Below are 16,837 nucleotides of genomic sequence, written 5' to 3'. Positions count from 1 at the left end.
AGAGGAGATCTTAGGGGCTTCCCTGGTGGCGCAGTGGTTGAGAGTCCGCCTGCCGATGCAGGGGACACGGGTTCGTGCCCCGGTCTGGGAAGATCCCACGTGCCGCGGAGCGGCTAGGCCTGTGAGCCATGGCCGCTGAGCCTGCGCGTCCGGAGCCTGTGCTCCGCAACGGGAGAGGCCAGAACAGTGAGAGGCCCGCGTACTGCAAAAAAAAAAGAGGAGATCTTATCTGTGTCTTTGCTGAGTGTAGACATGACTTACGTGCTAAAATCCTCAGGACTTGACAGCCAAAGAACAAGTGTATAGAATAGATTTTCTTCCCAAATCAGCCAGTGTGTCTTTGTTGGTAATATATGCCCAGTGTTGAGAAACTTACATTTGGGGAGATCAGAATAATATATTTCAAACAATTATAGAACAATTAGATGTTAAACTGGTGGTAGCTAGTGACTAAAAATAGCAGAATTCTTAGAAGGAGTTGGTAGTAGTGAGAAAGCTTCATGGAAGAGACAAAGCCATTAAGTCATACAGAATGAATAAATTTTTTTTTCCTATTTAAAACCTTTTGTTACCTATTCACTTAGAAAATCAGAAAATAGAGCAAATGAAAAAAGAAAACTCAGACTCACATTCTTACCCACCCAGAGTTCTGTTAATCTCATGGCATATGCTTTTAATGCTTTTCTATTGCGTGATTTTTTTTTTTTAACCGTAACCGGAATCATAAAGTAGCCTGTTCTTTTTGATTATCAATGTATCCTAACAGTCTTTCTATGTTGAGTTGGTCTATTCCTCTAAATAGTAGCTGTACAAATGACTAAAGAAAAGGAAATAAGAGCACAGAAACAAGTGTCTTCAGTAAAATGTCTCTCTTAAGTCTATTGCCCATTATGCAAATGAGTTTTTTTTTAGTCTTGAGTTTTGAGAGCTCTTTATATAGTCTAGAGACTAGTCCTTTGTCAGTTATGTATTTTGCAGATAGTTTCTTTAAGTGTGTAGCTTGTCTTTTCATTGTTTTAGCAGGATCTTTCACAAGGCAAAAGATTTTAATTTTGGTAAAGTCCAACATTTCCTTTTTATAAATTATGCTTTTGGTGTCAAGTTTGTAATTCTTTGCCTAGCCCTAGATCCCAAAATTTTTTAATTTTTTTCTTAAAAGTTTTATAATTTTATGTTTTACATCTAAGTCCATGATCTGTTTTGAGTTGATTTTTGTGTAACGTGTGAGACTTAGGTCAAGGTTCATTTTTTGCCTATACATGTTCAATTGCTCCAGCACCTTTTGTTGAAAAGGATTTGTTATAGCACAGAGAACTACATTCAATATCCTGTAATAAACTATATGGAAAAAATATGAAAAAGAATATACATGTATATATATATATATATATAACTGAGTCACTGTACTGTACAGCAGAAATTAATACAACATTGTAAATATACTTCAATAAAATAAATTTTTTACACCTTGGTCAAAAATTATTTGGGCATATTTGTGTGGGTCTGTCTATGGGCTCTCTATTACATTTCATTGATACATGTATCTGTCTCTCAACCAATACTCCACACAGTCTTGGTTACTATAGTTATATACTGTGTTATGTACATAGTAAGCTTGAAATTGAGTAGACTAATTCATCCCATTTTATTCTTCCTTTTCAAAGTTATTTTAGCTATTCTAGTTCCTTTTTTTTCATGTAAATTTTGGAATCAGCTTTTCTACATCTACAAAGAATCTTGCTGATATTCTGATAGGAATTATGTTAAACCTATGTATCAGTTTGGGGGAAATTAAGATCTTTGTTACATTGAGTCTTCCAATCCATGAACATGTTATCTCCTTTAGATCTTTGATTTCTTTCATCAGCATTGTGTAGTTTTCAGCATACAGGTCTTGCATATATTTTGTTAGATTTTAAACCTAAGTATTTCACTTTTCTAAGTGATTGTATCAGTGGTATTGTATTTTTTATTTCAGTATCCACATATTTATTGCTAGTATATAGAAATACAAGTGACTTAAAAAATTCTTTTAGGGCTTCCCTGGTGGCGCAGTGGTTGAGAGTCCGCCTGCCGATGCAGGGGACGCGGGTTCGTGCCCCGGTCCGGGAAGATCCCACATGCCACGGAGTGGCTGGGCCCGTGAGCCATGGCCGCTGAGCCTGCACATCTGGAGCGCTCCGCAAAAAGCCCACAACAGTAAGAGGCCCGCGTACCGCAAAAAAAAAAAAAGAAAAAAAAATTCTTTTAAATTGTGGTTTAAATATGTATAACGTAAAATTTACCATTTTAGCCATTTTTAAGTATGCATTTCTTTCCATTTTTTTTTTTTTTTTTTTTTTTTGCGGTATGCGGGCCTCTCATTGTTGTGGCCTCTCCCGTTGCGGAGCACAGGCTCTGGACTCACAGGCTCAGCAGCCACGGCTCACGGGCCCAGCCGCTCCACAGCATGTGGGATCTTCCTGGACCGGGGCACGAAACCGTGTCCCCTGCATCGGCAGGTGGACTCTCAACCACTGCGCCACCAGGGAAGCCCTAAGTATGCATTTCTTAAAGTGCAATTGAGTACATTCACATTGCTGTGGAACTATCACCACCATACATCCACAGAACGTTTTTAATTTTGCAAAACTGAAACTCTGTGCCCGTTAAACAATAACTCCCTGATAAGGAAAACTCTCTTTTTCTTTCTGCTTGCTACTTGCAAAACACTTCTGTACTCCAAATGTGTAGGATTTTTTTTCCATATCAAGCAATTCTTTGACACCAGTTGTGTGTCCTACAGTCTAACTCAACTGGCATCAGATCCACAGGTTAAGAGTTCAGTTGCACAGGGTGCCTCCACATCACATGCCAGTTGCAAGTCCAGCTTGTCACCTGTGCTTCTGACCAACTGGTATAAATCAGAGGTTACCAAAACAACCCCCTTGGGTTTGATAATTTGTTAGAGCAGCTCACAGAACTCAGGAAAACAGTTTTCTTACTAGATTTACCAGTTTATTACAAAGGATGCAATTCAGCAACAGCTAGATGGAAGAGAAGCCCAGGGCAAGGTACGTGGGAAGGGACGCAGAGCTTCCATGCCTTCTCCAGATACGCCACCCTCCTAGCACCTCCGCATGTTCACCATACCCTATCCTTTTGGGGTTTTGTGGAGGCTTCATTACGTGGGTATGATGGATTAAATCATTGGCCATTGGTGATTCATTGAACCTCCAACCTCTCTTTCTCCCCAGAGGTTGTGTGGTAGCACTGTGAGTTCCAACCCTCTAATCACAAGTTTGGTTCCCCTGACAACAGTCCCCATCCTGTGATTAACTAGGGGCTTTCCAAAAATCACCTCATTAACGTAAACTCAGGTTGAGTTGAAGGGGCTTGTTATGAGTATCAAAAAACACCTCTTTCACCTTTACTGCTCTGGATCTATTTCAGGAGCTGGGAACAAAAACTGCATATTATAACAAAAGATGCTTCCATTGCTCTTATCAGTTAGGAAATCATAAGGGTTTTAGGAGTTATATGCCAGGAATAGGACTAAAACTAAGTATGTATTTCTCGTTATAAATCATAATATTGCATTCCCTGTTCCTTCCCCCTGCCCACAGGCCCTGGCAACCACTATTCTACTTTCTGTCTCTATGAGTTTGATTCCTCTAAGTACCTCACATGAGTGGAATCATACAGTATTTGTTCTTTTGTGACTGGCTTTTCCTACTTAGCATAATGTCTTCAGGGTTCATCCATTTGATAGCATGTGTCAGAATGTCATTCCTTTTTAGGCTCATATTCCATTGCATGTATATACCATATTTTGTTTATCCAGTCATCCATCAAAGGACACTTCGGTTGCTTCCACCTTTTGGCTATTGTAAATAATGCTTCTATGTCACGGGTATATAAATGTCTCTTCAAGACCCTGCTTTCAAGTCTTTTGGAGATATATATATATATATATATATATTCATATACAGAAGTATTCGTGTATAATTCTGTTTTTAATTTTTTGAGGAATCACCAAACGTTTCCACAGTGGCTGCATCATTTCACATTTCTACTAACAGTGCACAATGTTCCAATTTCTCCACATCTTTGCCAACACTTGTTATTTTCTTTTTTTAAAAAATAAATTTATTTATTTATTTATTTATTTATGGCTACATTGGGTCTTCGTTGCTGTGCGCGGGCTTTCTCTAGTTGCAGTGAGCAGGGGTTACTCTTTGTTGTGGTGTGCGGGCTTCTCATTGCAGTGGCTTCTCTTGTTGCGGAGCATGGGCTCTAGGCGCGTGGGCTTCAGTAGTTGTGGCACGTGGGCTCAGTATTTGTGGCACGTGGGCTCAGTATTTGTGGCTCGTGGGCTCTAGAGTGCAGGCTCAGTTGCCCCATGGCATGTGGGATCTTCCCAGACCAGGGATTGAATCCGTGTCTCCTGCATTGGCAGGCAGACTCTTAACCCACCAGGGAAGTCCCTGCCAACACTTGTTATTTTCTGTGTGTGGTTTTTTTAGTTAGTTAGTTAGTTTGTTCTAGTTTTGTAATAGTTTTGTAATAGCCATCCAAATGGTGTGAACTAGTATCTCACCGAGGTTTTGATTTGCATTTCCCTAATGATAAAATTGACTTTTTACGTATATTTAGTATCCTGCCACCTTGCTGAAGTCATTTATTAATTCTAGGAGAATTTTTGTAGATTCCTTGGAATTCTCTGGGTAAACATCATGCCATCTGAAATAGAACAGTTTTATTTCTTCCTTTTGGATTTGTATGTGTATGTGTCCTTTTCTTGCTCTGTTACACTGGCTACAACTTCTAGCACTATGTTGAATAAGTGTGATGAAAGTGGACATCCTGATCTTAGTGGGGAAAGCATTCAGTGTTTCATCATTAAATATAATGTTAGCTGTAGAATTTTTTTTTTTTTTTTTTTTTTTTTTTTTTTGGTACGCGGACCTCTCACTGCTGTGGCCTCTCCCGTTGCGGAGCACAGGCTCCAGATGCGCAGGCTCAGCGGCCATGGCTCACGGGCCCAGCCGCTCCGCGGCATGTGGGATCTTCCCGGACCGGGGCACGAACCCGCGTGCCCTGCATCGGCAGGCGGACTCTCAACCACTGCGCCACCAGGGAAGCCCGCTGAATAATTTTTGTGTGTGCTTCTTACCAAGTTGAAGAAATTCGTCTTTACCACGAATGGATGTTGAGTTCTGTCACGTGCTTTTTGGCATCTGTTGCATGATCATGTAGTTTTCCTTCTTTGCCTGTTAATATGTGGATTATATTGATTTATTTATTGTTTGAATTTTGAACTAGCCTTGCATCCTTGGAATAAACCTCACTTGGTCATGGTATATAATTCTCTTTATATCTTACTGAATTCTATTTGGTAATATTTTGTTAAGGATTTTTGCATTTATAAGGGATATTGGTCTATAATCTTTTTGTTTTGTTTTTTAATTCTCTTTGATTTTGGTATCACAGTAATAGTAACTTCATAAAATGAATTGAAAAATGTTCATTCTTCTGGAAGAGATTGTGTAGAATTGGTAGTTCTTGTTTAAATGTTTGATAAAATTTTCCAATGAAACCATCTGGGCTTGGATATCTTTTTTGGAAGTTTTTAAATTATGAATTCAATTTCCCTAGAAGTTGAAGGGCTGTTTAAATGATCTTTTTCATAATAGTTGAGTTGTAGTAGTTTGTGTTTTTCAAATAGTGATCCATTTTGTCGAAGTTGTCAAATTTATGTCAAATTTATTTTGAGCACCAAAAAGGAGTCTACATTCTTTTTAACCTCTACTGCTTTCTTTTACCTCCTGGTAGTTGTTAGTATTTTCCCTTAGAAATGTCAAAATTTGAAATTCCATAGCTCCCCTTGGCCGACCTATTATAGAATTATTTCTCCTTTCTGCCTGTCTGAAATTTGTTTTGCTTTGTCTGCAAACATTCCCTCAGGCTTGCAGTTTAAGTTTCTAATAGGAACAGTGTCTTCTTTCTATCCCCCGCAGCTGCTCGTACAGAATAGATTAGTATCTGTGAATGAATAACAACTTCATAAATACTTAGAAGAAAAGATAACCTCCTCTTTTAAATGTTATACAACACCTCCCTTGAATCTTTAATGTTCCTATTGGATACTAAATATGTAAATTGTGAGACAGGCACTTATTTGGTCATCTAGTGTAAGACTTTGAACGTCATAAATATTGGTTAAGTCTAGACATTAGTACTGACTTTAGACAGCACCAGTGACAAAGAAGTCATCATGTTATGGGCAAAAAAATGTTATGGATTTTGGAGATGGGGGTAACAATCCTAGTACAAGACCAAGTAAATGATTATTTACACCAATATAAAGTTTCATAAATTTTCTTGGCTTATAAAATTCACGACTGTCTCAGCAGTTTTTTCATAGCACCTCTAGGACAAAAAGAATACCCATCCATTTGAAATTTGGTTAAAACAACTCTTTATGTCCCAACAACACCTTTTGGACACTGTACAGTTTCTCAGACCTTGGAGTCACAGTGGACATTCCACTGTCATTCCTCTTCCACATTGATTTTTCCCGGTATATGTTTTATCACAGCAACTGCCAAAAATCCAGCCTCACAAAAAATACGGGATTATTGAAAGGAATGCAGCAGTCTTCACGGAGAAACTGAACTACCTCGAGCCGGTAGTTCACCCAATGTTCAAACAGGTGTTTTTGTATTTCCCTCAAAAATCTGAAAAATCCTGCAGCGCCCTGTGAGTTCACTGTTGTGCCTTGGAGTGCTTTAGTGTGCATCTTGCGGCCCTAATGACTGTCATCACAGAGGGTGGGAGGGAAAATCTCTCCGAAGGACTGAGGTGTCTTTTGGAGGGATGTGGGAATAGTGAAAAGGGATGTTTTGGGAGCATCAATGGGGACTGAGTACATGTTAAAGATTGACCCATAATCTTAGCTAAATAAACCATCTGTCTATAACCTTATCTCTTCTAAAGTTTTGAGATAAATGCTATACATATCTAATATTCACTACGGACTACAGTTTATCTCAATATTAATTTTTACTATTGTCAGTTCATATGCATAATATTTTTATTTTTCTTTAATACCGTTGTCATACTTTTTATGTAAAAATAAAAATTCTGTATGAAACTCTGATGTTGATGTAGAAGGATGACTTGTAGTCTTTGATTCTGTCCTTATTACTTGGTACTATTACATTAGCTTTTTAAAAAATGTCACCTAAGTCCAATCTTTGTTTCTGACTCATAGAAACAAAATATAATTTTTGAGTCAATCAAAAGCTCTTGTTTTTTCTCTCTGTTTGTGTAGAACAAATCACCTGCTGCAGTTACAGAACCAGAGACAAATAAATTTGATAGTACTGGATACGATAAGGACTTAGTAGAAGCTTTGGAAAGAGATATAATTTCTCAGAATCCCAATGTTCGATGGTAAGTTATATCACAACAAAATAATTGGGTGTTGCTTTTTGGAACAGAAAATGGAACAAATGTGGGCATGTACTGAAGATCAGTCCTTGAGGATAGAACCTGAGGACATACAATGTGAGCATGACACGTAATGAAAAACTTGACTTTGGTTCAGGCTGTACCAGTTTTTGTCTGAGATTTTTTAATTTAATGAAATAATAATAAAATTCTTATTAAATTAAAAATTCTACATACAGAATGGGAACAAGATCACAGAAATTACATCTTTTGGGGACATTCTCCAGTGGTAAAATGGCAGTGATTCTATGCGTGTGTATTGCTTGTTATCTTTAGGTTTATACAATATATGTTGCTTTTATATCCTATTAGAGCAGTGGTTCTCAACTTTATTCCTGTTATATCTAAGGGATAAGTTAGGAGTTTGGGATTAACATACACACACTGCTATATATAAAATAGGTAACCAACAAGGACCTACTATATAGCATAGGGAACTATACTTAATATTTTGTAATAACCTAAAGGGAAAAGAATCCCTTTGGAATAACCTAAGGGAAAAGACTGAAAAAAAAAAAATAGATGTAGTTGTATGTCTAACTGAATCACCCTGCTGTACACCTGAAACTAATACAAAAGTGTAAATCAACTATACTTCAATTAAAAAAATAAATATTATATCTAATCAAAGAACTGTAATTTATCACAGTGAGTTATAAATCTCCCTTTCCCACAAAGTTAGGTACATTCTGTTATACGTTTTTTGTTAAAACTTTAATTATTTTTAGGTATAGTTTTGAGGGGTATTTTCAAATATATTATCATGTCATATATCATAATATATTATCATGCCACGTGTACCGGTTGTTGTAGTAGTAGTTGTGTTCTAGTGGTTGGAGATGACTTCACGGCAATCTCTATGATACTCTTTATTTATTTTTTATTTTTTTATTTTTAATTTTTTTTCTATGATACTCTTTAATCTTGGTGTCTATCTCTTGATAGGGTTGGGGGCAAAACAGCAGTTTTGCAAGCTGTATCTGCTTTATGCCCTTTTTATTCTTTATGGGTTTTTTTAATGGGCTCATTATTTCTAAATCATGGAATTTATGGAATGAGCATTTTAAGAGCAGAACTTTAAAATGAAATGGCATAATACTTAAATTGTAGGCCTATAGACCTGTGTTCTCATTCACCAAGCTGAAAATCATTACTCCCAAGAATTGAAGATTCAGGGACTTCCCTGGTGGTCCAGTGGGTAAGACTCTGCGCTCCTAATGCAGGGGGCTCGAGTTCGATCCCTGGTCAGGGAACCGGATCCCACACACTACAACTGAAGATTCCCCACACGGCAACGAAGATCCCACGTGCTGCAACTAAGACCTGATGCGGCCAAATAAATAAATATTTTAAAAAATTAAAAAAGAATCGAAGATTCAGATTGTGCTCTTTCTATATACTGGTTGGTGTGGCAGGCCTCGTCACAGTGTGTTAGTTCACTAGTGCCTAGGAAGAAGCTTAGCATTCTGTCAGCAACGTAAAATCATGTGCTTTCAGTGATTCTCAAGAATGACTACATAGAGTTAGGTTGTTGTAGTTAGTTTGTCAACAACTACAAGGTTGTTGATAAAATATCTTCTCTTTCAGGGATGATATTGCTGATTTAGTAGAAGCTAAAAAGTTGCTTAAGGAAGCTGTGGTGTTACCAATGTGGATGCCAGAATTCTTCAAAGGCATTAGGAGACCATGGAAAGTAAGTGTATTACTGTAACGGCATTGTCAAAGCAAATGGCAAGTGCATTGCTATAGAAAGCCAGTATTTATCTGTGTTGGGGGAAGTGGGAGGAGAAAATAGAGCAGGTAAAGAAAATTATTTTAAACTATGTTGTGTCATTCAGAACTTTGTTTAGACCAAGAGCTACTGCAAGGTTTCCAGAATAAGAAATAGGTACAGGACTTCCCTGGTGGCACAGCGGTTAAGACTCCACCTGCCAATGCAGGGGACATGGGTTCGAGCCCTGGTCCAAGAAGGTCCCACTTGCTGTGGAGCAGCTAAGCCCATGTGCCACAACTACTGAGCCCACCATGGAAGCCTGCGCACCTAGAGCCCGTGCTCTGCAACAAGAGAAGCCACCACAAATGAGAAGCACGCGCACTGCAACGAAGAGTAGCCCCTGCTCACCGCAACTAGAGAAAGCCCATGCACAGCAACGAAGACCCAATGCAGCATAAATAAATGAATGAATGAATGAATGAATGAATAAATAAATTTACTAAAAAAAAAAGGAATAGGTACAATGTGAATATTTGGAAAGTTGGACACATAGCAGATTTATAATGAGCTTACATTCGCAAATATGAACAGGTCACCTAATGCAAAAATACTCCATTTTACGTGTTGTGTTGCAGAACTTACATCTATATTTCTTGGAATTGTTCTTAAGAAACTAATAAGATATATCTGTATCTAATGAGTACTTTTTAAAAGTCATGTGCTGATATGAAAAGAGACTGTCCAAAAAACTCTTGGATTTGGGAAATGTGCTAATGGCTAACTCTGTACTTATTTTTTAAAATTCTTGAAAGGTTAAGTGATAAGCAAGATACAAATTATGGACATACAGCTATGTAAAAAAAAAAAACTAATTTGAGCAAAAAGACTAGCAGGAAATATATCCAGATACTAATGGTACCTGTGTTAGGGTATGATATTATATCAGTACTATAATATTGATTATATTATTTCTCATCTCTTAGTTCCAATTTTTTAATAGTGTGTAGTTCCCCTACTTTTGTAATGGAAAAAGTAAATTTGTGATAAAGTATCCTTCTGTTTATCTTTGTCTTTTACTTGTCTTAATATTATGTGTAAGTTGGTTGAAAATTGATCCTTAGTAACGGAATTCTTGTGAATTAGAACAATGGCACATAAATCCTTTGCTGATGCTATTATATTCCCAACAGGGAGTGTTGATGGTTGGCCCACCTGGCACAGGAAAGACCCTCCTTGCTAAAGCAGTAGCTACTGAATGCAAGACAACATTCTTCAATGTCTCTTCATCAACTCTGACTTCCAAATACAGAGGAGAGTCTGAGAAGCTTGTTCGTCTTCTGTTCGAAATGGTGAGTGCTTGAGCTAACTCTAATGATTCTTTACCTCTAGAAGGGGAGAAAGTGAGTTGTAACTACAGCATGTAGAATCGCTAGGCAGGATGCTTTTGTGCCCAGAGTGTGATTCCTGTGCTCTTGAAGGTAGAAAATTTTTATTCAATACTAACATGAATAACTTGCATTTCTCTTTGACTCCTTTTCTCTGGATGAAAGGCTGTCTCTGTTAGCTTATGGACATGCTCATGTTACGGGATCTGCATTACTGATCTGCTATAGGAATGTGAAATTATTACGGTTTTTAAATCAGGCTTAGTTATCGTAAATGCAGTATTAGAACAAAAATGAGAAAAGGTGAAAATCATAAGTAGATATGGAACTGAGATTACCTCCAATCTATTAACTATATCAAATACCCTGAGTTTAATGACCCAGTCTTTAGATTAAGTTCTTCGCTTCTTTGAGTTTCTTTTTCCTTCTTCCACTGCCACTCATCTGAGTATCAGTAGAAGAAATGTAATTCAACAAGTTCTGCTTGAGTGTTTAGGTTGAATTCAACAGCTTTTTAGACTTCAGACTTTGTTTCACGTACTGTTTCCGTCTTACCTCATTTAAGAAATTGTGTAGTTATATGCATGAGGACAGAGTTATGTTTATTATATAGATAGTGAAAAAGATTTACATTCCTGGTCGTGGTGGACAAAACCTTAGATGACCATGCTAATATTATACCAGATCTTCCTTCCTAGGCTGAGAATAAACAAACAAAACCCTCACAATTTCATGTTATCTGTTTTCTGTAAAGGCTTCTTCCTGTTTCGGTTCCCATTTTCTTTCTCCTTCAACTTCGATAATTCATAAGGCAGGATGTAAATTCTGACAAGTTCTTATGGATTATTAATAGTCCATCCCACAATAGGAATCTAATGGAGAACCTCTTAGATCCTTTTGAAAAATTAGCTTGCTATTTGCTTCAGGGGAAAAATTATATTGTCAGTATTCCAGAATAACTAGGCCTTTTAAAAATGTAAGCTAGGGGACTTCCCTGGTGGTCCAGTGGTTAAGACTCCACGCTCCCACTGCGGGGTGCACAGGTTCAAACTCTGGTTGGGGAACTAAGATATCCCGCATGCCAAAAAAGAAAAAAAAAAAAGTAAATAGGGTGAATGGCTAAGTGTGGCGTCTTTAGAGTCCAGTGGCCTGGGTTAAGACCCCACTTCTGTCACTTTCCTAGATGGCTAACTGTGGGAAAATTCCTCTCCTGTCCCTCAGTTGCTTTATCTATAAGAGGAGGACAGTAATTTAGGACCTACCTCTGTAATGTTTGGAGGGTGAAATCAGCCAATACATGTAAACTGCTTAATACAGAGCCTGACTCATAAGGACTCATAAATATTAACTGTTACTGTTTAAGAGTTATCTGATTTTTTTTTAATGTAGGGTTTTATATTAAGGAAAAAGGACTATTTTCTTCTATGAGGGAAAGCCTCTTACAAAGTAGTAATTTGCAATATTTTTGTATACTGCGGTTTATAAAGACATATCAAACAACTTATTTTTTACTGCTTCCCTGGTATTGCCCAGGAGAATCTTAACCATCTTTAAACAAGTCCTTGCTTATCTGGAGCGAGCTACTTTGAGTTGCCCACTTGAGCAGGGGCTCAGTCACAAACCAGTGCCTGCAGATGGGAGCTTCTGCCTTTCTGCATTTCGGTTAGGGCTCATTTGAAACCACCTTGATTTGCTTCTGTTCATATGGACTCTCTCGAGTAAAATTGTACTGCCTCTCATATTTTGGTTTTGACTGCTCTACAGATGACTGCCTCTCTCTTGAGTGCCCCTCCCCCTGGACCTCTCAAAGTGAGCATTCCTCAGGGCCTGTATTTTGAATAAGGCCACTTAAATATTATAAAAGTCTGTCCAGGGTTTTTCACATGACATGGTAACAAACACATATAAAAACTTAATTGTATAGTTTTTGTTGTATTGTCAGGAACTTTCATTTTCAAGTGTCAGAAACCTAATCAAGTGAACAACAATCTCAGTTGTTGCAGCAAAATTCCAGAGATTAATGTTTGGTCTCTTTTCAGTCACATGCGTATGCCTGGACCCTCCTGGGACTCCAGCAGAGTTGGCCTCTCTTGAAGTAATGGAATAAGAATGAGAGAGAGATGATTTACAAATGAGAAAGAGAGCTTCTCTTATCATAAGGAGCCATGCTGTGCGGGCAGAAACAATTGGTTTCCTCTCCAAGTCTCTCTACATTACTTTCTCAGGTCATCCAAAGCCAATTTTAAATGTGCCACATAGCCTCTGCTTTAAGTCAGACCTTTCTGCACACCCTCAGTATTTGGGAAGACTCAATCTAGTAATTTTTGCTTGAAATTTAATTTTTGTTGTTGGTTCTGTTGGTAGATGGTTGCTAGCTAGAATTTCAATTATAAATTTTCTTGCATGTTTGCTTTTTTCTTTCTTTCCCTCCATCCAGTTTATTTTTCTCCCTCTGTTTCTTGAAAAGAAAGTACAAAAATGTTTGTACACAGTACCTAAGATCCAAGTAAGGATACCTTATTAAAAATGTATTATTAGGGCTCTTGGTTAAGAATCTGCCTGCCAGTGCAGGGGACACGGGTTCAATCCCTGGTCCGGAAGGATCCCACATGCCACGGAGCAACTAAGCCCTTGCGCCACAACTACTGAGCCTGCACTCTAGAGCCTGCGAGCCACAACTACTGAGCCTGCATGCCACAACTAATGAAGGCTGTGTGCCTAGATCCCGTGCTCTGCAACAAGAGAAGCCACCACAATAAGCCCGCACACTGCAACAAAGACCAAACACAGCCAAAAATAAATAAATAAAATTTAAAATTATTATTATTATCTTACTATCCCTTTGGAGGCAGTAGATGACTTAGAATTCAAGTTTTTAACTAGAAAAGAAAGTGAGATTTAACTATTAGGATTTCCCAAGTGAACAGACTAAAACTAAATCTATACTTTGGAAGCACTGTGCTTTCAACACAATCGCCTCTTAGAGGATACTGAATTATAACCTCATGGTCCAAAGAATTGATGAACCCAGTACAATTGCGTGTTCAAATCTGTAATGTTCACTTGCCATTGTGGACTTGCATTTTACGTTCAAGCTTTCTTGTGCAGTGATTCTGTAAGTTTGGATATTTTGTTTAAAAAATGATTAACGATAAACATTAGTTACTATAATAAAATGCTTCTTATCAACTATACTCCAATTTTAAAAAGTCTACTAAAAACAAAAAAAAATAAGTAAATAAAATTAAATGCCTCTTCAGTCTCCTTAAGAAACAGGTGATACTATTGAGTCTTACACAGCTGTTTACTAGATAATACTTGACTAGATCTATTAGTTAAGGGATCAATCTTCCCTGTTCTTTGGTTTGGGGAAGAAATGCATTTAAGGTACAAAAATAAACTTGGGGGATATTATTCAGTCATAAAAAAGAATGAAGTGCTGAGACTTCCTGGTGGCTCAGTGGTTAAGAATCCGCCTGCCAATGCAGGGGACACGGGTTTGATCCCTGGTCCGGGAAGATCCCACATGCCATGGAGCAACTAAGCCCGTGCGCCACAACTACTGAGCCTGCATGCCACAACTACTGAAACCTGCGTGCCTAGAGCCCATGCTCTGCAACAAGAGAAGCGACTGCAATGAGAAGCCCGCACACCGCAACGAAGAATAGACCCCGCTGTCCGCAACTAGAGAAAGCCTGCACACAGCAACGAAGACCCAATGCAGACAAAAAAAAGAGTGAAGTACTGTACATGCTACAATATAGATAAACATTGAAAACATGCTAAATGAAAGAAGGCAGACACAAAGGGCCACATATTGTATGATCCCATTTATTTGAAATGTCCAGAATAGGTAAATGCAGAAAGACAGAAAATAGATTTGTGATTACCAGGGGCTAGGGGCAGGGAAGTATGTTATTTTTGGAGGCAGTGAAAATGTTCTGGAATTTGATAGTGATGATGGTTGCACAACATTGTTAATATACTAAATACTGAATTGTCACTTTAAAATGGTTTAAATGGTGAATTTTATGGTATATGAATTTTATCTCAAAAAAAAAAAACTAAGGCCATTTAAATTGACCTCTAATTGACAACTTAAGAGGATAAAAATCAGTTGACCCTTGAACAACGTGAAGGTTAATCTGCATATAACTTATAGTGAGCCCTCTGTATCCACGGTTCTTCCACATCCTTTGGTTCAACCAACCGCAGACTGTGTAGTACCGTAGTATTTACTATGGAAAACTATCCACATATGAGTGGACCCATGCAGTTCAAACCCGAGTTGTTCAAGGGTCAGGTGTACTTGTATTAGTCAAATGAAAAATGGCAATTAAATTAGAATCCCTTAGAGGGAATCTATGTGATTTTATTTAAGGTAATGGTTCTCTTTAACAAAAATTTTTCTAGAACTTTAGAACACGTCAGTATCTGTAAATGTCTTCCCACCATTGTTGTCCATTTTATTGTAGTGTACAGGATAATCCTGTATTTATATGACTCATAAACAAATACATGTTGAAGATAATCAGTTATAGTATTGAATAGTATAAAAAATGGCCATGTAAGATTTAAGTATATGATAGGTCTATATTAGAAGCTGTATTTTAGCTGTTCCAGTTCTATCCTCTCTCCCCAGTATTAGGCAAAGAGGGAGAGATGCACAGGGTGGCAGGCTCCACAGCTCTTTTCTAATTGCTAAACTATGGATGACTTTTCAATGAAATAAAAACCTGGTGTTGCACGCTTTCTCCCTTCAGGCTCGATTTTACTCTCCAGCCACCATATTTATTGATGAGATAGATTCCATTTGTAGCCGCAGAGGGACTTCCGAAGAGCACGAGGCAAGCAGAAGGGTGAAAGCCGAGCTGCTGATTCAGATGGACGGTATGCCTGTGTCTCTGCGTGAGCTGAGCAAGCCCCACTCATAGTGCTGACCCACACAGCCCCAGGGACGCGGGGCTGGCCAGTCGGTCCTGGAGATCGCCAGCGGTAAACTGGGTGCACTGACAGTGGCGACACACCAGCAATTATGGCTGTTTATTCACAGGACACCCTCTGTCATACACACTGATCTCATTTTTAGCCATGAAACTGAAACAAATGCCGATTAATTGGCCTTAGAGAGGGATATGTATGGTTTTGAAGAATTTCTAAATTGCTATGTAGTTGTGCTGAACTAGTCTTTTGATCAAATCTATTTTGAGTCCTATTTTTTGCACACTGCAAAAACTCATTTTTCTTGCACCACAAATTCACATACATACCAGTTAGCTTTGTAAGTCTTAGGGAGGCTTGACGATTACCCTGCTTTTAATGTTGTGCTAAGTATCTGATGATCTTTAAGTAGTTGAGCTTTGCTTTTTATTTTTTTACTGTGTTCTTATCCTTCCTAAAGGTGTTGGAGGTGCTTCTGAAAATGACGACCCTTCCAAAATGGTTATGGTTCTGGCAGCTACTAATTTTCCCTGGGATATTGATGAGGCTTTAAGACGACGTCTTGAAAAAAGAATCTATATTCCATTGCCATCAGGTATCTTTATTTGAATCAGAAAGGTCATGTTAACTCTTAGGTAGTTTTGCTTAGAAATTTTAAAATTTCGTATTAATTAACTTTCCAAGACAAACGTAGGATGTCTTTCCTTATTTTAACTGGTTTGGCTATATTTGGAGCCTAAAGCCTTGATACTAGGAAATTTAAAATTCAATGAAATACTTCAATTTTAAAAAATAAAAATTAATTAAAATTTTAAAATAAATGCAGTAAATTCAGTAAGGAATAGGTCTTAAATTTTTTAAGCAAATGAGCTCGAAGAATTGGAAAACAACTTCTCAAAGTAGACTGGAGAAAAATAAAACATTGTTTATGTTGAAGGCTTACATTTTTAAATTTGTTTCTACCAATAGCAAAAGGCAGGGAGGAGCTATTACGAATAAGTCTACGTGAGCTGGAATTGGCTGATGATGTTGACCTTGCAAGTATAGCAGAAAACATGGAAGGTTATTCAGGTGCGGACATTACCAACGTGTGCAGGTATGAATTATTTTGGAAGCATAGGTGTTTTTTTTCTTTTTTTTTGAAGCATAGGTTTTTGTGGGTATAAGCTTCTATTATGAAGTTTTTATGCTGAATTAAGACAGATGAAGAATAAAGACCCACATTATAATCTAGTCAGAGACACAAGTTTTGGTATTACGTTAGTGTTAGCTAACAGCCTCTCTCCTGTCTCTGTGATGCTTA

At 37.9% G+C, this 16,837-nt stretch overlaps 1 protein-coding gene across 1 annotated transcript in view; it reads left to right on the top strand.

The window, feature by feature from the left end:
- Positions 1 to 16,837, top strand: part of KATNA1 (katanin catalytic subunit A1) — a 35,034-nt gene that overhangs the window by 17,764 nt on the left and 433 nt on the right. The window contains exons 5-10 of the mRNA XM_079939129.1: positions 7,316 to 7,437; positions 9,082 to 9,187; positions 10,399 to 10,557; positions 15,357 to 15,483; positions 15,995 to 16,129; positions 16,504 to 16,630. Coding sequence (XP_079795255.1) covers positions 7,316 to 7,437; positions 9,082 to 9,187; positions 10,399 to 10,557; positions 15,357 to 15,483; positions 15,995 to 16,129; positions 16,504 to 16,630 — 776 coding nt within the window. The remainder of the gene's footprint in view (positions 1 to 7,315; positions 7,438 to 9,081; positions 9,188 to 10,398; positions 10,558 to 15,356; positions 15,484 to 15,994; positions 16,130 to 16,503; positions 16,631 to 16,837) is intronic.

This window comes from Stenella coeruleoalba (assembly GCF_951394435.1).
Source record: "Stenella coeruleoalba genome assembly, chromosome: 12".
NCBI lineage: Eukaryota > Metazoa > Chordata > Mammalia > Artiodactyla > Delphinidae > Stenella > Stenella coeruleoalba.
Note: the sequence above shows the minus strand (reverse complement) of the source record. Positions and strands in the feature narration are given on the sequence as shown.